Source organism: Pteropus medius, unplaced genomic scaffold (genome assembly GCF_902729225.1).
Source record: "Pteropus medius unplaced genomic scaffold, Ma_sr-lr_union100, whole genome shotgun sequence".
Lineage (NCBI taxonomy): Eukaryota > Metazoa > Chordata > Mammalia > Chiroptera > Pteropodidae > Pteropus > Pteropus medius.
The window spans coordinates 17,969,834-17,995,588 of record NW_024342473.1 but is presented as its reverse complement, the minus strand read 5'-3'; the positions used below and the strand labels follow the sequence as shown (position 1 = coordinate 17,995,588).

Sequence of the window (25,755 nt, the reverse complement as noted above, 5' to 3'; positions counted from 1 at the left end):
TGCTAAATTTTTAATTTGCTGAAATCTGTAATATTCTGATGTTCACTTAATGGCCTGAAAAACTAAAGTGCTTAGTCCAGCAGCATATATCTTAATTTGTTGACATTTGCAACTCTTTTACAATGAAAAATTCTAATTTGAACGATCTTACTTATTGCTTACAGATTGACGCAGAGACCAAAACACAGAAAACTCCTAAAATTAACATCTCGAAGAAGCTTTCCATTATCTTTTCTAATTTTTCTCTTTGCCAAGAGTTGGTTAAATATCGTAAGATTGTTGTCAATGTGAAAAAGTGGAAGGAGCTCCATCTTCTGCTTTCTCAGGAAATGGTATTTCTCAAGCAAGTATTAAAAACATAGCAGTAAGAAAAAAAATCACTAGAAAGAGTAAACCCAATGAAGATGTGAACCCTTTTTTTAATTCACCATGGCATTCCCAGTGCCAAACACAGTATCCAGTAATGTACTTGACACTGAAATGTGTTACTGAATGAAACACTACTTGGCAATTTTGTCGACTTTCTCTCACCAAAAGAGATACAAAAGATTACATTCTATTAGGTATCAGGTATTTATATGCCTATCTAGAAAGACCTGTCCTGTCAATTTTTGTATTCTCAGAGCCTAGAAAAAGTTTAAAGATAATAAATAAATAAATAAATAAATAAATAAATAAATAAATAAAGGGGGTGGGGAGGAATCCCTTATCTGGAACAGGTCAAAATAGGACCCAAATGCACTTTGTCACCAACAAAACTTCCAGTCTTCTCTGACCTCTGAAAATTGCATAGCCTTAAGAGTCAGTTCTAATTGGAAAAGTCATCTTTTTCAGAAACAGGCTCTTTCTAGTCCATGCAAAGCGGGGCCAAGTGAACAAAACCGCAAAGACTTGGCTATTTCAGCACAAGCTAATTTACTGTTATTGGCCAAAGTACCCACTTTTTCTTTTGCCGCACAGGCCAATATCCGCAACCGCACTGACGCCTCATGTAGGGCGAACGTTTTCACCGGTAGCTGTTGGAGACCACAGTGTTTCTCAGCTAAACCCAAGAGAGCCTGGAATTTGTGCAGTGTAGTAATCCAAACACCTCATGTAGATCCCAGCCTTTAAAATCTACATCTTATAAGGCTGGGGAAACAATATCTCCTGAAACATTCAGGGACAAGCTCTTTTCCAAAAACTACAACCACCGTCAACTCCCCATTCACGAGCCCAAGACTGGGCTACACAAGACCCAGTTCGGAAAGGTCACAGCCAAGTTGTCTGCCGCCCGCCTTGCCTTTAAAGAAGCCGTGGGCGATTCGCATACCCCAGAGTTCAACTTCCGGCCACATAGTGAGAGGATGTTTTCCTCCTGGCCACGCCCCCTGGCCACGCCCGCCACGCCACGCCTTCCGAGCTCGCTCCGGCGGACCAGCGGGCGCGCGCGGGGGGGCGTGGCCACGTGGGCTGCCGCCGCGCGGTTCGCCGTCGCCCGGCGGCGGGCAGGCATGCGCAGGCACATTTAGAGTTAGCTGACCGCGCGGCGGCGCGCGCGCGCGCTCCTGATGCCCTACCCCGTGACGTGCCTGGCCGAGGCCGCGCAAGGGCGCTGTAGCTGCCAGTGCCGCTGTCATGGCGTCGGAGGCGCTGGCTGAGGAGAACCCGCCGCGGTCTCTTTAGAGCGAGGGGCGGGCGGCTGGGTATGGAGAGCGGCCCCGAGAGCCTGCAGCCGCTAGAACACGGGGTGGCCACTGGGCCAGCGCCAGGGACAGGTTCTCCGCAGGAAGGGCGACAGGAGACCAGGCTCGCCGCTGGAGATGGTCCTGAAGTATGGGCGGCAGAGAGCAGCGGCGGGAATGGGCAGGGGGCGGCGGCTGCCTGGAGGAGCCTCCCGGATTCAGTTTCTCCCGCCAGCTCCTCTCAGGGTCCCGGACCCTGCAGCTCCTTCCCAGGCTTGGATTTGCAGGAGAGCGATTTGGAGAGCCCTGCTGTCCAGAAGGTGCCTCTGAGAGGGCAGCACAAGGTGACCGCCTCCCCGGAGACAGCCGAGGCCAGAGCGGGCCATGGTTTGGGTCCGGCGGGAGACTCGGGCGCCCGTTGGGATCCCGCCGGCACCTGCCGGCCGGAGTTGGCGACCGCGGGTTCCGAGGAGCCCAGCAGCGCTGGCGGCCTCAGCAGCAGCTGCAGCGACCCGAGCCCTCCTGGGGAATCGCCGAGCCTGGACTCCCTAGAGTCGTTCTCTAACCTGCATTCTTTCCCCAGTAGCTCCGAGTTCAATAGTGAGGAAGGAGCTGAGAGTAGGGTCCCCGAGGAGGAGGAGGGCGGCGCGGCAGTGTTGCCCGGGGCTGTGCCTCTGTGCAAGGAGGAGGAGGAGGAGGAGGCAGCTCAGGTGCTGGCGGCCTCCAAGGAACGTTTCCCGGGACAATCTGTCTATCACATCAAGTGGATTCAGTGGAAGGAAGAGAACACACCCATCATCACCCAGAATGAGAATGGACCCTGCCCTTTGCTGGCCATCCTCAATGTTTTGCTTCTGGCCTGGAAGGTACATTCTGCAGCTTTTTATTTCCTGCAGCTTTGGAGAGGGGGAAGACCGGGTGAGGGGGGGAGGTGTGGGGAGGTGAGCTGCTGCATATCTGCTGATGGCTTCCTCCTTTCTTTCCTCATTCATCAGTTCCCTTTTCTTACATGAAATTCATTCTGGGACTCTCTTGGCGAAAGCATATTATACGTATATCAGAATTGCTGGCAACCTCAGGTCTCTCTTGCAGTGTTTAAATAAGAGTTTAACATTCAGTGTGGCTGATACACTGACAAAAAAACTGGGACTTAGAGCATCCTAACCCCATGATTATTTTTAAACAATATTTTCCTATGTTAGTCCTTCTTACTGACTTTATCACATATGCAAAAGAGTGTATATAATAGGGGGAAATGATTTTCAGAAGTTATCATCAATCCATGTTATCAGAAAACAAGTTCTGATGGTTATGTTTAGTCTATTTTTTACTAATGCTTGCTCCACTTGGGTGTGGATACTTAAGGAAATGGTGATAGCGAAGATGTGGCCCCTTAGACAAATTCCATTTAAGGAAAAGCATTGGTATGAAACCCAGTTATCATAACTTCTTGGTTTTCAAAGATTATGTTTTCATTTTATGCATGATTTTTACTTGCCTCATTTCTTTGGCTCTTCTTAAATAGTTTGGCACTATTACCAGTAACTATGCATCAGAATGTGTAAGGGAGCTCAAATTCTAAGAACTAAAGAAGAAAAGATATATTCAAGGTAAGGGAGAATAAAGGGAAGTGCCCTTCAAAAGTAATAATATTGAGGACTCAGAGTGAGTTACCTATAAATGGATTGTCTCATTTAAGCTTGCATTTTTAGGGTACTGAGAAGATATATCTTATAGCACACATTTTATTTTCAAATTGATAATTATGGGTAAAATGTTCCCTGGAAAAAAACAACCTGGATTATTCTGACCAGTTAGGAAGAAAATCAAGTAAAGGAAATAGTATTTATTGCATACCTTTGTCTTCCTGTTACTAGAAAGGATTGATGCAAAAGAAATAAGATTCGAAAACTTACCAGTACCTGGTACATACCAGCACACAAATATTTTGAGTGAAGACTGTGCCTGTTCTTAAAGAGCCGTCGAGCTATTTGGGGTTGCAGCATTGACTTATCTGAAATTATTAAAGAACAATGCAAGACAAAACACTATAAATACTAGGTTATAGGAAACAGATATCCCAAAAGGGGAAATTTCAGAGAGCTTCATGGAATTTTTGGGTCTTGAACCCACTTTTAAGGAAAAGTAGATTTTAAAACAACAAGGCAATGGAATTCCTGGGAGAGAGAAGGGTATAAACAAAAGAGAAAAACTAGAATAGATTGTGTGTGTGTGTGTGTGTGTGTGTGTGTGTTGGATGACAGGAGTGGTAAGTTCATATTGGAGAATAATAGAAAACAAAATTGAGATGGTAGAGAAGAGCCATTTGATGAAGGCCGTTGAACATCAGATTAAAGAATTAGACTTGATCCTATGGCCAAAGTTCTCATCTTTTTGTGGGAAGGTTATAATTTTCCTTTAGGCTTTTCTTTCTTCTTAGTTTCTACAGAGTACTGCAGAAGTTCAGAGGAAGTAGCAAGTATTGTCGGCTGGAATATCTGGGGATAGATGAACATTAGACTAACTGTTTGAAAGATATAGCTTCAAAGTGAACGATCAAATGTTTGGATTCTCACTATGTGTGAGGTACTAGAAGTACAAAGATGAGTAAGATTCAAGTTTGCCCTTATGTAGCTCACTATTAGTGGGAGACAGATATATGAACGATAATTAAGGTGCGATGTGAGAAGTCCTCAATGGAATTACAAAGAAAAGGGTAATTGGGGATGGGATGTGTCGAGAGAAAGCTTCAAAGAATTGGTAACCTATGAAGTGGGTCTGAAGGATGAGTGAGAGAAGATGCAGCAGAGGGAATAGTGTAGTCAAAGATGTTGAAGCAGAAAAAGGTTTGTTCTATTTGGGGACTCCAGTCTTGGTTGGAGTATGGTGGAGGAGGGAAAGGAAATGGCAGTAGCAGCAAATAAAATTGATAGGTGGGGTTAGACTGTGAAACGAGCAGGCTTGCTAATGAATTTGGAGATTATTTTATAAATCTGTGGTTTTTCGCCTTTCTACCTCCGTGCTATTGCTGCACACAAAAGTTACTCATCAGTAATCATCAGTGATTGATAGGGAGAAGGATTGAGAGAAACAAGGTCAGATAGAGCGATGTTCTTAAAGTGAGCCAGGGGTTCTAGAGGTCAAAACTATTTTCATAATAATACTAAGATGTTATTTGCTTTTCACTCTCACTCTCTAAAAGTGTCAGTGGAGTTTTCCAGGCTATATGATATGTGATGACGTCATTGCTCTGACAGTTAATTGAATGTGTGCCTGTGTATTTTTATGTGTAAAATTTTTCTCAGTTTTCCTTTTCAATACAGTAAATATCGATAGATGTAACCCACATAGGCAAAAGCTCTTTGGGCTCCTCAATACTTTTTAGGACTGTAGAGGATCCTGAGACCAGAGTAGAGAAATACTATAGTAGAGAAAATTAATAAATAGGAGGGTATGAAGGTAGTTGTCAAATTTCAGAGGACTCATATCTGGGAGTATTTAGACTTTATATGTAGCTGCTAATAGGAAGCCATTATAAATTCCTGGACAGAGGAATGACATGGTGAAAGTGGTCTTTTCGTTTGAGATTAGACTAGAGGTAAGATTGTAGGGAGTGTAGCAGGAAGAATGGATGAGGATAGCTCTTTTGGATGGGGAATTCTTTGCCCCTTCTCTTTACTGTCACAGCCTAAATGATGAATTGATCACTACTTAGATATAGGAAATGAAGGCAGTGACATCACTTTTTCTAATGGGCAATGGAGATTACTTGGCTCATCAAAAGATAAAGTGTTTTAGATGGGAAAGTTGATGTCAAAGTTTGATTGTGTCAGGTTGGAAATATGTGATAGTGGGACATAAAAATACAAATGTTCATTATTCCTCTAGAAGCATATACTGGGTCTCAGGAAAGAGGTCAAAATTATAGAGAAAAATTGAATTGGGGAAATATTACATAGACATTAAGTATGATAACGATGAGAATAAATAAATTCTCTTAGAGTGGTTAGCAGTGGTTGTCAACTTTTTTCCATCCTGATATATGTGAGGAACTATAAATTGCCTGCATAAACGTCTTCCCTATCCTCACTCTATTTCTCCACTCCCCTTCCTACCCCATTTTCCAGTAGAAACAGAGAAAACAGAGGAATAAAGGTTAAACTTGGTTGGAGAGAGGGAAATGCTAAGTGTTAAGGGAGAGTTTAAAAGAAATCAGTGTAGGTACAATTTGAGATGTCACTAAGAACTAGAAGTAGGATAATGTCATGATAGTAGTTTGGGAGACAGACTATAATAAAAATAAAATTGATTAGTTATTGTCAAATGCAACAGCATCAAGTAGCTGGTGGAGTAGGAAAGATTTTGCCAAAAAGGATAGACATGAGAACAAGGTCGCTGAAAAGTCAGGATAATATGGACTCTTCAGAATAGGTGGTGAAGTTCTCTTCAGAGGAAAGGAAGAACAGTCATTTTCTAAAGTAATGGAATGAATGGAACAAGGCAGATTATGTTAAGAGAGAGAGGCAGACAGAAATTGAGGCCTGATTTTCCATTTTGGCAGAATAACAGTTGACCTCATCAGTCGTAACTACTAAATTTGTCAGTAATTAAGGAGAGATGTAAAGCATCGAGGGGTTGGTTTTGTGAGAATAGTACAATATATTTTAAAGAAATTCTAATGTCATTGGACAATGTACCTAAGAATCTAAGGCATAAATAGAAAGTAATAAGTAGCAATGGATAAGTTAGAGTAGTCTTTAAAAACTTTTGGTGTATCAATTTTGCTTTGTTTTTGTCCCCACCCCTATCCCCCCACCCCCCATGCCCAGTAGTTCTCTTATACCTAGAAATAGGGACAGGAAGAATGGCTAGTTAGGGTTATCAGGGATTGGGCTTTTCAAGGGTTGATTCATGAAAAGTCAATGGAATTAGAGTTGAAAGTGAAATAGTTGATCATCTCTTTTGGGGAGATGAAGTAATAAGAAAATAAACTGAACATATTGGGAGGATATGAGTGATTTAAAGGTAGCAAATGCCATAGTTCTTCATGAGAGATGACAGTTAAAATTATTGAACAGGGTAAGTACTGAGTTGGAAATCTTGGAGTTTTAATTAAAAAGTGTTGGGTTTGGACTGATGGAGAGTAGGAAGGTGATCATAATCTGTAGAATAATTTAACTGTGATAATCCAACAAATCAAGAAAGAAGAAAATCTATTCACTAAATTTAATTCAAGTTCAAATTTCTAAATCTATTTAACTGACACCAGGTAAATTTATGTCTTGGGATACATTTTCAATTTGCTTCTTTACTTTAGACTATTATTTGGTGTTTTTTAATAGTTTTTCTTTTATCTTTCATTTTATCTATCAACAACGGCCATTAATAAGTATATTTGAGAACTATAACCCATTTAATTAAATAATCTATGAAATTTAGTTTCTGATGATATTGGCCTTATAAATGTTGAAGCTGCACTCTGGAAGGAAGTTCATTATGCTGTTATTTTTCTACTTTTACATATTATTTAAATTTTATGTTATGAAATATTTTTGAAAGTTTTTACTTTAATATTTTTATGTTTATGAAGGTATTAATTTAATAATAGAAGTAGTCTCTGCTTTGTCATACTTTTGTTTTCTTATAGAAATAATGTTATTGACTCTGAGGCCTACACATTAAAAAAAACATATATATTATACTGTACATTGTGATAGAGGATATATAGTATTGTAATATCTAATCATTATGTATCTAATCATTATGTAGCATTTTAGTAGAAGAATGAACACACTGTTCTGATTTAAGATGCTGGAAGCACATCTCTCCTCCTTAGCCCTTTTAGGTAGGAAATTCTTTTCACCTTCTCTTTCTTTGCTTAGTGAGAGCTGAGACCATCTCCCACTTCAAGTCAAGGGAGGAACACAAGGGTTCTGAAGCAAGAATTTTACATTAAACTGGTTTCTTCAGACGTTAAACCTAGAAACTATAAAGTAAGGATTAATACATTCTAATCTGTAAAAAACAAAAACAAAAACAAAAACCTTATGGTTAAAAAAAAGAACAAATATTCCTCTTCTAAAAAAAAAAGAAAAACAATAGCAAAGTGAGCAAAAAGCCATTAACAGAAAATTCAAAGAAGTTCAGATAGACGTATATTCTGTCTCATTATCACCTACAGAGTGAGGTATCATGAGGATGAGCCTCATGCCAGCAGTGAGTTTTTGCTCTAGTTCTCCCTCTGTCCTTGATTACTCTTCTTTTCTCATACACCTTTTCATAGATACCTCTTGCTTCTGACTAGATTTTGCTTTTTTTTTTTTTTTACTTCATAACCTATAGAAACATTGCAATCACAAGTTTTCTCATATTCCCCTTTTCCTAAAGTAGACAGAAAGCTCTTTTGAGGTTTTCAATGGTGTTTATTATAAAAATGGAAAAACAGATGGTGAGCCAAAGATTCCATTTTAGCCTCTGCCCACCCTATTTTTTAATATAGATCCTGTCAGAAGAGATTAAAAGCTTCACACAGTGATGGAGTTTTATTTACATGATAGGTGCAAGTAACACTTTATAGACTTTCACTTCTAGTCTCTTCTAAGAATTAGGATTGATGTAGTATCTGATTTGTGAAATAAAGTGGAGTAGGGCTGATGATAGTATGAATACTGCCACTGGATGATTGTCCTGTTAGCTATCTGTTTATTTTCTCCTCTCCTCTTGCTATGGAGTAGTCCTTCAGTGGAAAACCTTCCCATTCCTCATCCAACCTTGTCTGTGTTAAGTCCCAAATGAAGGACATTTGAGCACAGGTGGTACCGGTAATCATAGCGCTTTGAATAATAATGATAAGTACTCAATTATTTTTATATCTAGGTATTATGGTAAGTATTTTACATGTATTATATACATTTTTTAATTTTCTCAGCCACATCATGAAATCCATAGATGTTGTTCCTGTTTTACATATATATAAAATTGAGGTGCATAGAGTTTAAATAACTTGCCCAAAGAAGATTATCACCCACTCCAGAACCTGAACTCTTACTTGGGATATTTGGTTGGGAAGTTAAAATTCAAGATACCAGTAAGCCTGTGGACAGTAAGTCTAACACAAAGCAGAGTAGAGGAGCCAGCGATAAGTCAGAGAAGCAGAAATAGACTTCATGATTCCTTAGAACCGGGATCCCCAACCCCAGGGCCACGGGCTGGTGAGGAACTGGGCCGCACAGCAGGAAGTGAGTGACGGGCAAGCAAGGGAAGCTTCATCTATATTTGCAGCCGTTCCCCAGCGCTAGCATAACTGACTCAGCTCCACCTCAGATCATCAGGTATTAGATTCTCATAGGAGCACCAGTCCCTGGTGCCAAATGGTCGGGGACTGCTGCCTTAGAACAAATCCTAGGGATCTGGTACTAGCTGTTCTTTATACAGACTCCTTCCATTTTTAGGCCCCTATGCTTTATCCTATCTTCTGAATTATCTGACACTTCTAATTTCAGAGTCTTTCTTGGGGTCTGTGGTGAATGATCTTGCTTTTCCCATCGTAGTTTATTAAATATGATATTTTCAATCATTAGTAGTTATCTCTACAACCACTACTCTAGTTCAGGCTACCTTCATCTCTCACCTGGACTATTTCAGTAGCCTTATAACTAGTCTCCGACCATTTGGCACCATCTATCTTTTAAGCAATTACTGTTAAAGTTTCACAGTCAGCTTTTTTGGGGGTGATGAGTGGAGAATTTTCAGCATGGTAAGTTTGCAGAGCTTAACTATAAGTCCAGTGAATTTTGAACTGAAGATCTCTTACTAGTAAATCTTCTATTGGTAAATTTCACTGTAACAATATTCTTCATTGCACCAAAACCCTTTAAATTGCATATAAAATAGGACATTCTTGAAAATCTAATATGTACGAATATATCTGCAGATTCTGATGGTTTTAAATAGTTTTAAATAGGCATCATATTACTCTGATGATGGAGTCTGAATTATGATAAGTTGATGGTGAAAGTGTTTCAAATTGGCATTTTTAAGTTGAAGGTTGTCTCATAAAATTTTCCTGATTTGAAATACCGATGACAAATAGAAAGTCAGTTAGATTTACTAAAAATCTAAATTTTAGTCTTTTAAGTACAGTAATTATTCTTCATAATAAATTAGTATTACATATAAGAAATTAAAATATATAGCATGATGTAAAATAACTTGTAATACATAAGTTTATTTGCTGTAGCCAAAATTAAAGGTATGTTGAAAGGATCCTTAAGTTTTTTAGTCTGTATTTTGAAAACTACATTTCTTCCCTTTGATTCTCATTAATAATACTTCTAATATTTTCAAAAACATAATTTCTTTACAATTGCAACTAAAAATATCATGAATGATATGATTTACTGCATATTCAAAATTAGTAAAATTTGAACCAAAAATAAATTGCATTATTTACTTGGTCTATTTTGCCATAATGCAAAAGTAGACTGCAGCATAGGAATCAAATATTTCATGTACAAATTAAAAATAGTTGTCTTCTGTCTATGGCCATGCCGCCCTGAACATGCCTGATTCAGTCTTGTCTGATCTCGGAAGCTAAGCAGGGTTGGGCCTGGTTAGTACTTGGATGGGAGAGCACCTATGAAGATCTGGTGCTGTAGGTGTTTTGAAAAAAAAAAATGGTTGTTTCCTGAGTTCCAACTCAATTTTTTGTTTGAATGTCAAACTTCACAGTTCTGAGCAGTTAACATCTTATACAAAGTTATCTTCTCTTACCAAATTTCTTATTTTTATTGATTGTATGAATCTTGATTTTTAGAGTTTCTTGAGCCTTAGAGGCAACTTCGATTATTCTTTCTCCCTTATCCTCCACTTTTCATTGGTCACAAAATTTGGTCAATTCTTCATTTAAAATATATTTCAGATGATGTTTTTTATAAGATTTCATTGCAAGAAAGTATTTTGCTGTGTTTAAAAATCTTTGAATAGTGGTATAATGAAAAGAGTAATTGACTTAGGAGTCAGATCTCAATTCACACCACAGATCTCAATTTACACCAGTTGGACAAATTAACTTTTTAATGCCTTTGTTTATTCTTTGAATGAAGGTAATAATGCCTGCTTCATAGGATTGTTGTGGATTAAAGGTAACATGCAAATTGAATGGCAATTAGTATAAATTCAACACATTTAATTTTTTCCCCTGGATTTCCTAAAGAGCAGAGACTGGCAAATACTTAATTTTTTATCTCCTTAAGTATTTTTCTAACTTTAAAGAAGTGTTAGAATTCAAACTGTATTTCTTCAGTACTTATTAATTGGTATTCTAATGAAACATTTAATAATGTTTTTTGGCTGGTTATTTCTGTACTTGCCATCACCTATATAAAATGCTTATTTCTTAGTTATTTCTGGGTCCTCTGCATTTCTCTATCCCCTCAGAATATAAAATAGGTATCAGAATCTTGGCATATCACTTTTGGGATGTTTTATATTCCTGTTTAAGATTTTATTACTTTAAACAGAAGGTTTTGTTGTTTTTATTTTTGGTCTCACTTGAGTCTATTCCAAAATACACTTCACTCTTTAAATGACTAAGAATTACAGAATAATTGGGCTGAATTAATGAGGTTTTATCCTATAGTTGAATATTTGAAGTTGGAGTAGCTATTTCCTTTTGTTAATTTAAATATTCTTGCTGTGCTTATTATTAATTTTGCTCAGGAAATCTAGTTAATACAATAACGTTATTTAGGGTAGGACATACCTTATTTTCCTAGAGAATCAAATCTTCATTTTGTTTGGACTCTTGGATCTATGTGTTAATTTGGCAGGCTTTGCTCAAATTTGAGGAAGACTATTTAAACTACTTAAGAGTACCTTCCAAGTACTCAATATATACATTATTCTCACTACTTATAAATATTACAGATTATTATTAAAAGAAGACCACTTGAGAACCTAGGTCATACTTTATTTTCTTTTTTTACTTGTAAAATTTAAAATTTAGAGATTCAGACAATGCCACAATTGTTAATTATGTATTCTTAGCTGGCTATCCCATAACCTGTTTCTCTTTAATACAATCTAAAGAGACAAAAGAGTGAAAGTCTTAGGATCATTATCAAAACCTTTGGCACTTGCTTATAGGTAATGGTGGTAGAGGAAAACAAAGAGAAGCAATGTTTCAGGAAGATCGTTTTGTGGTTTAAAAAAGTTAAGATGTTGATGGCTCCAGAGTGTTAGTGAGAGACAGGCATTTTTCTTCACTATTATACTCTTTTGTCCCTAGTTTTAATGAACACCCAGAATGTTTTATTGGCCAAGATTCAGGAAATGAATATACCTCTGAGTATGCTTGTGAATAAGTCTGTTAAAATAGTTACGTGTTTATTGTCCCACTTCTAAAATCAATATAGAGATTGTCATTTCCTGTTTCAAATATTTGAAGGAACACATGGTAGGCAGTTATTATTCAGAAATATCAAGGCTAAACCTTGAAATTATGTGTTTGTCAAAATCTAAGATTGTATAATGTATTTCCCAAATATATATACTTGTTAGTGCCTTGTTTTCTTATCTTGATAATTTTATGGTAGGATTACTACATTAACCAAAGCAGAGAATAAGGTATTTGTTTATGGAATTTTTTAGTGAATATATTTCGGTCTTGAAACTGTCTGGTATAAAAGAACGTATAGGTCTTATTTTATGTAAGAATCATTGCTAGGTATTAATGGGACTTTCAAATTGGTCTGACAGTTGTGCAGAATATAAACATTCACAAGGAACATAAACTACTGGTTTAAATATCAGACCTTCAAAGCAATACTGAAGCACTTTGATAAAACATAACAGTTAAAATCATGTAAAGCAGGGAACAGCAAACTTTTCCTGTTAAGGACCAGACAGTAAGTATTTCAGGCTTTTTGGGCCATATGGTCTCTGTTGCAAAGATTCAACTCTGCTACTGTAGTGTAAAAGCAGCCAGACAATACATAAACAAATGAGAGTGACTGTGTTTTGATAAAACTTTATTTAGAAAAAACAGGCAGGGGACCATAATTTGTCAATGAGTTTCAATTTAAAAATATACCATATATGGGAACTCTCTGTACTTTCTGCTCAGTTTTTCTGTAAACCTAAAACTACTAAAAAATAGTCTATTACATGTCATAGAAAATAAAAGTAATTAGAATCAAGTAATGATCAAAACCTCCTTGGAATCTCTTGGTTTTCATTGAGTGATAAATCCACTGGATGTCTAAATCCTAATCATCAACTGTCATGTATGTTCTCAGAGGGTCTCACACTTCTGTGTTAACAGGGATCTGTTTTAGAACTTATTTTATTCATTGATTAAAACAAACAAAAAAATTGTGACATGCTCTTACCATGTAACATAAACACCCAGAGCACCTTTTTCAACTTGGGGGAATTGTTAGAGAAATTGCTGATATAAATCATTTACTTGGTTGAACAGAAAATAATTACTGAAGAATTTAAAATTGTTACTATTCTATCATTAATATATTAACTGTTTAAATTTCCATCTTACCCTGAATATACCAGAGTATGTTTTTGAATAAGTTAGTTAAAATATTTACAGTCATTAGCTGTAATATCCGTGTAAGTCATCTGCCAATTCATTTGAAAAATTGGGACTAATGTGTTACAGCCGAATTAACTTTAGAAACTTAAACATGACTGTAATTTATATATCTACTTTTAACTTTTATATTGTGCAATATAATACAGAAAAGTACATAAAACAGAAATGTCCAGTTTAACAAGTTATTTTAAAGCAAACATTAGCAGAACTACCATGTAAGTCAAGAACTAGAGCATTGCCAGCACCTCGGAAGCTTCTTATATGCTCCTTTCCAACTATAACTTCTTTTCTTATCCCTAGGGCTAACCATAATTCTGATTTTTATAGTATCCATTTCCTTACATTTCTTTATAGTTTTATACCAAGCATGCAGCTCTCTACAATATTTCCTGTTTTAAAACTTTACAGGTGGAATCATAAAGTATGAATTTTTCAGTATGTAGCCATTTTAGCCATTCAACAATAGAAAATGGCTGAGGTAGACTGAAGTAATGGGATATTGAGCTGTGTTCAAGCCTATCTTCAGTAAAACTCTTCGATGGGTGACCTGTCACAACATTTTTGGTGCCTCTTCCTGCCCTTTAACTGCACTTCTGTCATGCAGGACACTGTTGCAGGTGCCTAGTGACAGCCATGGTGGGTGGTGAAAAGCAGATCCTTAGCCTTTGAAAACAGATTTCTCAGTGTCTCTATGAGACCTTATATTGTTCTGCAAATTTTATGGCGATAGGATTAACTTTGTTATATTTTATAAAGATCATTATAAAGATTTTAATAATGTAAATGTTAATGTATACATGTAGTAGATACACATATATACATACATACTTGTGTTTCTTACAGAAGAAACACTTTAATCTCCTAAAACATTTGATTTTATAGAAAAAATACTTTGTTTTTCAGGTGAAACTTCCACCGATGATGGAAATCATAACTGCTGAACAGCTGATGGAATATTTAGGTTAGTGTTGAAAAGTGGATGATTTTATATCTCTTTCAAAATAAAAGTTTTCAAAGCTAATATATTACCAAATTTCACCTTCCTGAAGTGCTATTATATAATTTATTTTAAAGTTATAATTTTTAATCTCAATTAAAATTTTTTATTGGTATGTTACCGTTCTTGGATGTTAAAGCCTTCTTTCTGACCAGGATTAAAATTCTGTAATATAAATAAGGAGACTGAATGCCATCTAGAAAACAACAAGATACATATTAATTCTAATAAATTGCAAAATGAGAAATGGCACAGAAACTCTGACATTGCATGTAGAAAGTGTTAAAAAATGCGGAGCAGAATTAAAGACCCAGGAGGTGATTTAGAGCAGTGCTGCCCAGAGTATGTATGACTCATGGACCTATGCCAGTCTATGAAATGTTAGCTACTAGTCTTCAGTGAGATAGGGGCTTGTACTGGAATGTAAAACATTTACATTAGTAAACTGTTTAGTTTACCTGAAATTTTTTCATAGCAAATTTTTTTTGATGAAGGAAGCAGTGTATTGAATTGCATTCTTATGCAAATTTCTAATTTCAAAACAGACCAGTAATACACAGTTTGCAGACCAGCTGTACTGAGTAGAATTTCTTTACAGAGCAGGTAATTGTATATTACACTGAGGTCTTTTACAATTTAATGAATAAAAATTTGTATATATATATATTTATACGGTTACCTAATAGGAAATCTTAATCCATGTTCTCACAATATTTTTAGGAATTAAATTTTTATTTTTTTAAAAAAATTGTCAGCTGATTAGTTTGTCTGCACCATTCCAGACAACTAGCTAACTGGTTTTTTTGTGAAATGTAGGCTTAGTGAAGTGATTGAGACTGCAGCTTTTGGAAGACCCTTTTCTTTATATAATTAATATCATTTAATCCCATTTACTGGCTAGATTATTTTGAATACCTAGATATGTAGAAGTAGAATTTCTGTTTATACCTCTTTTAGTCTAGCTTAGTGATTCTCGGACTTTGTGATTTTAAATTTCATTTCATGAAAAGGCTGAAATATGTTTGGTGCTTTGGAGGAACAGCTAGTATAATAGCCAAGGAGAGTGTGAAGTGGAAGTAGTAAGAGATATTAGAGAGATAATGGGGTCAGATCATATAGGGCTCTGTAGGCTATTACAGCAACTTTGACTTTTGCTGGAAGTGAGTTGGGAAGCCAGTAGAAGATTTTAAACAGAGAAGTGACATGATTTGACTTTAAGTTTAACAAGAATTCTCTGGCTCTTATGTTGAAAATAGAACTTAGATGGGGTTAAGGACAGAAGCAGGGAGATCAGGAAGCTATTACAACTGACACAAGTTTGTGGTGACTTCAAACAGGGTAATAGAGTGGAGATTGTAAAATGTGGTCAGATTCTGGATATAGAGCTGACAAAATTTGCTGATCGGTTGAATGTGGAGTGAGATGAGAGCGAAATCAAGGCTGACTCCATGGTTTTTGGCTAAAACAGCTGGAAGGATGGAGTTAACATTAACTGAAACAGGAAAAAGTGGAAGGAAAATGTTTCAGGAGAAATATCAGAATTTTGGTTTTGAGATGTTTATTGGTATCCAAGTGGAAATATCAGGAAGGCAGTTGGATATAAAAATCTAAAGTTCAAAGGGAAGGTCTAGATCAGTGCTATACAATGGAACTTTCTGTGATGATAGAAACGTTCTATAATGTGCTTTCCAATTTGGTAGCTACTAGCTACATGTGGCTCTTGCACTCTTAAAATACAGCTAATGTGACTGAGGAGATGAATATTAAATTTAACTAAATTTATATCCCCACATGTTGCTACCGGCTAATGTATTGGACAGTACAGATCTAGCCTATAAATCTACATTTAGGAGCAGGAAACATGACAGGTGAGTTAGACTAAGTGAGATCATGAAGAGAATGAATGTAAATAGAGAAGAGAAGAGATCAAGGACTGAGTCTGGAACATGCTAATGATTAAAAGTTGGAGAAGAAGGAGGAACAGGCATGCTCAGCCAGGTAGAAGAAAAACAGGAGCCTGATTTCCTAGAATCCAAATGAAGAAGAGTTTCAATGAAGAGTGTGAAATTAACTGAATTAAATGTTGCTAATAGTTCAAACAAGATGAAGACTTAAAAATTGACCATTTCTTGAGCCATAAGGTGGTCATTGGGAACCTTTCCAAGTACATGAGATGAAAACCTGACTGGAGTGGGTACTAGAGAAAATTGGAAGTCTTCATACGTAGCCAGTAGGAATGTAACATAATGCAGGCACTTTAGAAAAATTTGTCGGTTCCTTAAAAAGTTAAACATAGAATATAACCCTACAGTTTTACCTCCAAAAAGTAAAAACACATTCACACAAAAACTTATCCAAGAATGTTTATAGCAGCATTATTCATAATAGCCCAAAAATGGGAACAACCCATATGTCTATCAATTGGTGAATGGATAAAGAAAATGTGGTATATTTCTACAATAAAATATTATTCAGCCATAAATAGGAATGGATAAACCTTAAAGACGTCATGCTGTCAAAGAAGCCAAGTCACAAAAGACCACATTTTGTATGATTCCATTTATATGAAATACCTGAGACAAAGAGTAGATTACTTGTTGCTTAGGACTGGGAGAGTTATAGGAGGAAAACAGGGATTGACTGCTATTGAGTACAGAATTTCTTTTAGGGAGTGATAAAAATTTTCTAAAATTAGGTCACGGTGATGATTTCATAATCTTGTTAATATACTTTTAAAAACAAATTGTACACTTAAATGGGTTACTTGTATGCTTTATGAATTATCTCAATAAAGCTGTTTTTAAAAAGGAAATTGGTGGAAAAGAACTGGAATACTTTGAACAAATAGAAGAATTAGTCTAAGTAGAGATAGTTCATCCATAGAAATAGGAGAAAAGACAGACTATATTAAAAATAGATGCAGGTAGATGGGTAGATGTGGTTGTGGTAGCTTGTAGAAGCTATTTTGAGTGCTTTTATTTTCTCGATGAAATAAGAAACCAGGTCATCAGCTGAGGGAGGCTGAAGGAGGAAATGTTGAAGATGAGAGGGAAGGTATAACATAGTTGCCTAGAAGAGTGGAGTAGAGAATGGGAAGATGCGATATGATTCCTGGGCATTACCTCTGAAGTTAGTGAGACCAGCCAGCATGGTGGTATGATTTCTCCAGTTATATTCAGCTCCATGAATATAGGCCTGAATAGTGAGGGAGCAGGATTTAACCAGAGCTGGGTTTTTGCAAGTGAGTATATTGCAGTAAGTCTAGGGAATTGAAGGTGCGTGTAGAGAGTGATTATAATGATGGGCCATAGAATTTAAGTTGCATAAAGAAAAAATGAGTATATTAATATGTTGAAGGAAAATGTGCTGGAATTAATGGCCAATCCTGCCAGGACAAATTATTTAATTTTCTAAGCTATTTGAATTTTCTCCTCTTGAGATTCTCCAGTTCTCCGGAAGAACCAGAGATGCATTATTGATACTTCCAAATAATTTGCCCACAGTATATGCTCAGTAAATATTTGCTAGAAAAAAAGGAAAAGCGCAGGAGAACAAGTAGTGTGAAGGAGAAGGGTATACTTTTGAGTATATGATGAGTCTTTCAGCCTTCTTTAAATCACCTAAGAAGGTACCCAGATGAAGACAGCACATTATCTAACCTCTCTGAGCTTTGGTTTCCTCATCTGTCAAATGAAGCAGTCTTACAATTTGTGATGCTTTTATTTCAAACTCCAGTCTTGTCCTTTTGTACTGTTAGCACCGCCACACTTACACCCTCTGGCTCTGCTCATGGGTCTCTGCCACTAAACTGTATCCACAGTTATGGGGACTGACAGCAAAAGAGTTCATTTGGTCTCAGAAGGTGTGCAGAAAAAAGCAAGTAGAGTGGTGTTAATAGTCATCATGGAGGTTTGGTATGTTAAATTTATCTGTTAGCTAGCGAAGCCTGGAGGAAGCAGGACACAGGCTAGAAAATTTTAATGGGGAAAAAGAAAAATTGATGAAATATCTAGGTCTAGGGTAGCAAAAGAGGTTCGGAAATCCTAGGTGAGGGGACTCAGCTACTAGGGGCAGCATGAAAGTAACATAATCCTAATGGGAGGTGGGGGAGAAACGAGCAAGAGTGATATGAGAAAAGAGATTCTGAAGAATTTTCCTCACCAAAAGTAAACTTTATTCAGGACTAATCCTGCCAGGACAAATTGTTTAATTTTCTAAATTATTTGAATTTTCTCTTCTTGAGATTACTCCAGTTCTCTAGAGGAACCAGAGTTAATAAGCAAAAGTAGAAAGATTATAAGAGAAACTATTAATTGCTTTTCTAGCACTTAGCTGAGGAACCACAAAGAATGAGAAATTTGGCAAAGGTTAGAGAAGGATTGAATTTTAATTTGGAAATTTTTGTCACTAGAGTAGTAGAGTAGTGCCATACATGGACAAGGCTTGTTGGGGGCTTTGGCATAAAGAAAGGAGCAAGACAGGCTAGGAGACCTAGGACGTGCTAGGATGTCTTATAAAATAAGGTGGGGAAGAAGTGTAGGTGGAAGGCAGAAAATGGGTAGGAAGATAATGTAAAAAAATGTAACACAAATTGGAACTTATACTATAACTTTACTCATCCAAACTTGTTTGTCTGATGATTAGACTAATAGTATTACAGTAAGGAAAATAGCTTTTGGGATGGTGGTGGTGTCTGACTTTTTAAAAGATAATTTATTTTATCTTTTGAGTATAAAAACTATATAGGGAGGTCGGTGTTGAAGCATTTTGATTTTGTCCAGAGTTGACCTTGTCTCCTCTTTTTTCCAAATGCTCACCTGGGTTAAGCTAACTACTGCCAAACCCTCTCTTCCATTTTTCTGCCTAACGAAGCAATCAGGTTTTTGTTTCTTGATTTCTGTTTGTCTGAAATATTCCACTATTAGCAAAATCATATGAATTCTTTCTTTGGAATTCTTTCTTCGTATACTAATACTTCACAACATGATTTATTGCAAACTATTATTTCCTCTCCCTTCCAAATTACCGTACATACCAGTTATCTTTTGAAAGCATCAATTTCATCCTGCTCTTGTCTACTTAAAAACATAAAGATCCCTTGTGATCTTTCATAAGTAGCTATATTATTTTTGATTGTCTATAATCTGATTAAATTTACTTGTCCAGCCATATTTCTCACCACTCTGCATCTTATGTCTTACATGTAAACCTTCTTATGAGTTATCCATATGAAATGATGTTTCTTAATATGTACTTTTTCTATTACTCTTTCTCCCTCAAAGAATGCTTTTTCCTTCATTGCCTTGTCAAGTTCTGCCCTTTTCTGAATCCAGTTTAGATACTACCCCCTCCAAAATATATGTCTAAGCGCTACAGGCTTTATCAATATCTCTTTTCAAAATTATTTGATACTTAAGGCATTTATTACATTTTTACTATATTATGCTTTATCATCTTATGCAGTTTCCTTTTGTTCTTTGCTCAACCAAAATATTGCTTTTTTAAAAGAACCATTCATTTCCTAATATTTGGTTTAACCCACTACTAAACACATAATAGACTCTCAATAAATAATTATTGATTGAAATAGTATTGTTGACCAATTACAGATAATAAAGGTTAGGTAAGCTAGACAAAATAGCACTCTTAAGAGACTTATTTGGGTATCTAAAACTGAAAGATGCTCCTTTAGAAACTCAAATTCAGCCCTTTAAAAATATCTGATTCTTTTGTTCAATGAAATATAGGATACAAGTATAGCAATTATATTCTCAATTATTTAAATACATAATACGTAGAATTTACTCAAAGCATAGTTTTCAGTTAAATGTATCAAAACCTCAATACATATATTAAAAAATATGTACATGACACACGATGTGCCATATAGAATAAGGACTCAAAAATATTCATTAAATAGACTTGCTTGTATATTTCTATAAATTAATTTAGAGCTTTTGGAATTATTGTACCTATGCAGAATAAAATGTTTACTAGTTAGGTTTGTTATCGTAAAGTTCTAATTAAAAGTACAAATAATAATATATTGATGTTCACAGGAGTTCTTTTACCAGAGTTGTAAAGCTTAAGAGAATACTTGATGTATTCTTTAGAAGTTTATTTTGAATTAGAAAATAAAGGTTATAAATAATTTTGTCAACTTGTTAGTGATTTGGGAGGCTGAGTGAGAAGTTAGTTTTATATATAACTGTATCTCAAAATAAATTCCGGATAAATTAAATATTTAATTATTAAAAAAGACAAACAAATATACATGAAGAATACATATGTGAATGTTTATATAGTTTTAAGAGATGAAGATCTTTCTAAACATGACATCCAACCCAGAAGCTGTAATAGAATAATTTGACTGTATTAAAATTAAATATTTCTGCATCACAAAAAGTAGACAAAAAAACATCACCATAAAGTTAGAGAAGCCCATGTGAGGAAAAAATATTTTCGACACTTACAACAAACAGTAAATGTTCTAATTCCTCTAATTGAAAAGGAGCTTTTACAGTTCAATAAGAAGAAATAATACTTCTATAAGCAAGCAATTCAAAGAAAAGAAGTGTATATAGTTAATTAAAAAGACAAAACAGATAAAGATGTACTTAAGGTATTAAAATTGAGCTACATATGTTTAAAAGGTACCACATATACTAAAAGTAATACATATATTAAAAATGTGTATATAAAAAGACATCGTTTTTTTACATGCTAAAAGATTTTGTTTACTTCTCAGAATAACATTTAGAAGACTGATAAACCTGTTCTTAGAAAGATATTAGGATAATAGTTATATTATTAATAGCAGTGAAACTTGATACAGTCTTTTAGAGCTTTATTATAGTGACATGGAAAGATGCTCAAATATATTATAAAATAGAAGAAAAAGTTCAAAAGCATTAGACTATGTACATTGAAAAAAATATGTGAGACTAGCAGACAGCATCAGTTTTCCTTGAATAGAATTGGGGGTGGTTAATTTTATATATCACTCATTGCTATAATTTATAATTAAAATCTATTACCTTTGTCCATTAAAAAAAAGAAATCCTACCATTTGCAACAACATGGATGGACCTAGAGGTTATTATGCTGAGTGAAATAAGTCAGACAGAGAAAGATAAATACCATATGATTTCACTTATATGTGGAATCTAAGAAACAAAAAGCATAAACTAATCAAAAACAGACACAAATATAGAAGACAATCTGGTGACAGACAATGAGGAGGGGGCGTTGGGGGACTGGGAGAATGGGGTGAAGGGTTAAAGAAGTACAAATTAGTAGTTGATAGATGGTCATGAGGATGAGGAATATGGCATAGGGAATGCAGTTAGCATTAATATATTAGCTAGGTAGAAAACCAGAGGAGAGAAGGAGCAATTAGGGGGATCATTTTATAAACTATATAAATGTCTAACCAATGTATTGTATGTTTGAAACTAATTAAAATAAATAAACATTTTAAAAAATCTATTACCTTTGTAATCAGAAAAAAATAATATTTTAAAAAGATAACTTTACAATTTCTTTTTACAGGAGATTACATGCTTGATGCAAAGCCAAAAGAAATTTCAGAAATTCAACGTTTAAACTATGAGCAGGTAATAGGAATAATTTTTTGTCACATTAAAATATGTAATTTTTAACCAATGGATGTATGTATTCATGGGTCTCTATCAGTGGCTGCTCTCAGTTTTATATGAATATACATGCTATATAGAATGAAGCATAGATATCATTCTACAGGACTATGTAGAATGATAACCTGGTATTTTCCTGGTAAAATTGACTTTCAAGTGATTTTGTCATTGATTCATTTTTCCTCATTTTAGTTATTTTTATTTTATAATTAAGTTATGTTTAGGAGAAAGTCGAGCAAATTATTTCTAGGATATATCATTAGAACAGTTAGGACTCTGCTGTTTCGTAGTTTCACTGTGTCCACATTTCTTAGTGTGTTCTTCAGAGATTCTGTTCTGTAATATAGGAGGGATTACTAGGCTCAAAATGATCAGAGCTGGAAGAAAGCAAGCAGAGCATCCTTTTCTTCAGTGTTCTTCCTTTAACAGTAGAAGGCAAGAAGAAATCAGGTACTTATAGTGGAAGGAAGTCTCAACCAGAGAAGAAATAGACATCATTGGAACCTTTATATTTACTTTCAAAGCTTTTTTATATACTTTTACTAATATCCATTTCCAAAAAGGGAGCAAAACTCATTTCAAAATTTCAAAATTTCTTGAATTTAAATGTCTAAATAATCTAGTCCTAATAGAATAGAAAAGCTAACATGTTGCATTGCATCACTGTGTAAGGTAAGAAATCTGTATCTAAAGCCAAATTGATACGCTAAATCGTTTACATTCTATTGAAATTTGTAGCTTAAAGCAATGATTTCTAAAGATTTTTTGCAATAGAAACCTCTTTTCAAATAAAATCTTATAATAACCTTCAATATATAAAACCAGTAAATGATATTTTATGAGTATAAGATGATACAGTTCAATTTCTATTATTTATCAAATTTATGTCATTTCTTACTGAAATCAGTGAGGCTGTTTTGATTAATATGAAAACTTGAAATTAGAAATTATGGATGATAGTTGTAATTTCAACTCAATCTCAAAATTCACTTTACTTCTGTTGCACAGTCTTGAGAAAATCTAAATATCAGCATTTTGTTTGTTTCAAGTCCATCTTGCAGTCTCAGGATACGCTTCCATTAAAGTGATGTAATCTTGAAAAATGATTGAAAGTAAAATTCTGTTTCAAAGTTGAAACAAACAATATCTAACAACTGCTTGCATTTCTTATAAACATGGCAGACAAAAGTACCCTGCATTTAAAATAAGCTCTAAAACTATAAGGTATTATGATTACATTACCATTAGCTTTGAGAGTAGTATGTAACAAGCTATTATAGCTGAGTATAAGCTGGTATTTAATGTTCCACAGGCATGATATAATAGTGTGTTTTTTTGTATAATTTTATGTGAGCAGAAATGTTCAAGCTTAAATTTTAGGAAGACCAATGCAGAGTTGCCATCTTCCTAATTAAAACCTCTTTACTAGAAGTTATAATGTAAAAAAGAGCATATTTTCCCAGTTTTACTTAATGATAGATACCCTGACAACCCAAGAAAACACTATGTTTGTGTTTATGACAGGTTTTTAAATGACTACAAATATTTATATTTGGATTAAAACTATTTCACCATGTTAGAAGTACTTTTGGGAAAAATTCTAAAAGTTTTACCAGTGGCTTAAAGGAATCAATAATAATTCTTGTGAAGTAAGCAACTATTCCTAGGATCTGTATTTTATAATATTATCATAATTTGGATTTAGGAACAGAATGACAAAAATCTTAACCTTTTTAAACTCTTTGTTTATAAATTTGTTTATTTATATTATATTTATTAATTTTTATGGAGACTATCAAACAGTATTTACTTAGTTGTTTTAATACTATATAATTATAAGAAAGAGGGGGAACTGATGAAAGCCAAAGACTATTTAACGATGTTATCTTGTTATAAATTACTCATTAATAAATTATAAATATTTTAGTAATTTCTGTTGTCAGTTTGTCCAGTCTCATAGAATGGAATTTTATCCGTTATTTGGTAAAACAGAACTTTGTTCTTTTGACCTAAATTTGTCTTTTTCAGATTTCAGAGAGTCCTGAGTTTTAATATAAAATGATTTATTTCATGTCCACCTTTTCTACTATGAGCTCTCCAGGAGGCTATAGTCTGCTCCTATTTTATATCTTCAGTATGTAGCCCAGTGTCTGATTAACAGTAGGGATTCAGTAAAATTTTATTAAATTTTATATATTGGCTTTTTTGTTTCACCCTATTTAATGTAAAAAAAATACTTAGAAAAACATGTTTTAAAATATTCTTTATTACAGACTTGTGTGACCATATTTATTCAGAAAACTGATGTAGACAGAATGATTCTTTAATTTGGCCAACAAGTCTTTGTAATCCAGCCTCTGTTTCCTTTAGACTTCATCTCCTACCACTTTCCACTTTGTTTATTTTGTTCTAACCATGCTGGACTCCTTGCTGTTCTATATGGACAGTATTGAATTCATTTCTGCATCAGAGTTTTTGCACTCATGTCCACTTTGTTTGGAATGCGTTTTTCCCCGAGCTTCCCAAGACTCAATATTTTGCTTGGTTACTAATGGTCACTACGTAAATGTCTTTCTTAAAGAGACCTCCTTTTTTTTTTAAGCAGTTTAAGGTCATAGCAAAATTGAGTAGAAAGTAAGAGAGTTCTCATATATGGCCTATCCCCCAATACACACACACAACATCCCGCTATATCCATATCCAGTACCAGAGTGATACATTTATTATAATTGATGAACCTACATTGACACATAATACCCAAAGTTCATAGTTTACATTAGGGTTCACTCTTGGTGTTATATATTCTGTGGGTTTGGACAAATGTATAATGCCATGTATTCACCATTATAGTATCCTACAGAATAGTTTCACTGCCCTAAAAGTCCTGTATGCTCTGCCTGTACATCCCTCCCTCCTCCTAACCTCTGGCAATCACTGATCTTTTTACTGTTTCCATCATTTTGCTTTTTCCACAATGTCATTTGGAATCATACAGCATATCGCCATTTCAGACTAGCTTCTTTCACGTAGTGATATATATTTATATTTCCTTCATATCTGTTCATGGATTGATAACTCATTTGTTTTTCTTTTTTTCTTTTTATGGTTAAAAAACATAACATGAAATTTACTTTCCTAACCATTTTTAAATGTATAATTCAGTAGTGTTAACTGTATTCACATTGTTTTATAAACAGATCTCTAGAACATTTTCATCTTGTAAAACTGAAACTCTATACCCATCAAACAGTTCCCCAGCTCTTCCTCCCTCCAGCCCAACAACCACCATTCTACTTTCTGTTTCCATGATTTTGACAACTCTAGGTAGCTCGTATAATTGATATGATGCAGTATTTGCAACAGCTTATTTCATTCAGCATAATGTTCTCAAGTTTCATCCATGTTGTAGCAGGTAATAGGATTTCTTTCTTTTTTTTAAGGCTGGATAATATTACATTGTATGTGTATACCACATTTTCTTTATCTGTCAATGGACAGTTAGGCTACCTCTGCCTTTTGAATAATGCTGCAGTGAACGTGGGTATACAAATATCTCTTCAAGGTACTGTTTTCAGTTCCTCTGGATATATGCCTAGAAATGGGAGAGGCTTTTCTCTTTGACTGGAAATTTTTGTCTTTTGGCTTTCTGTTCTAAAATAGGTTCTTCACCCCATCACTCTGTACATCCTTATCCTGCTCAATTTCTCTTACCAATGCTTGACATTATATTATATATTTACATATTGTCTCTCACAGTAGAATGTTAGTTGCATGAGATCAGGAACTTTGTCTATTTTATTCACTATTATATATTTAGAACTCAGATTAGTG

The 25,755-nt window shown here is 35.0% G+C and overlaps 1 protein-coding gene and 1 pseudogene across 2 annotated transcripts in view; both read left to right on the top strand.

Annotated features, from left to right (window-relative positions):
• Positions 1 to 1,617: 1,617 nt before the first annotated feature.
• MINDY2 (MINDY lysine 48 deubiquitinase 2) overlaps positions 1,618 to 25,755 on the top strand; it is a 60,213-nt gene continuing 36,075 nt past the window's right edge. Inside the window, exons 1-3 of one of the 2 annotated variants that reach the window (XM_039865470.1) lie at positions 1,618 to 2,530; positions 14,176 to 14,233; positions 21,821 to 21,885. In XM_039865470.1, the coding sequence (XP_039721404.1) occupies positions 1,688 to 2,530; positions 14,176 to 14,233; positions 21,821 to 21,885 (966 nt within the window). In that variant the 5' untranslated portion in view covers positions 1,618 to 1,687. Of the gene's footprint in view, positions 2,531 to 3,255; positions 3,275 to 14,175; positions 14,234 to 21,820; positions 21,886 to 25,755 lie in introns of those variants that run through there. The other variant, XM_039865471.1, reaches the window with a different exon arrangement.
• On the top strand, positions 10,201 to 10,324 carry LOC120604700 (uncharacterized; annotated as a pseudogene).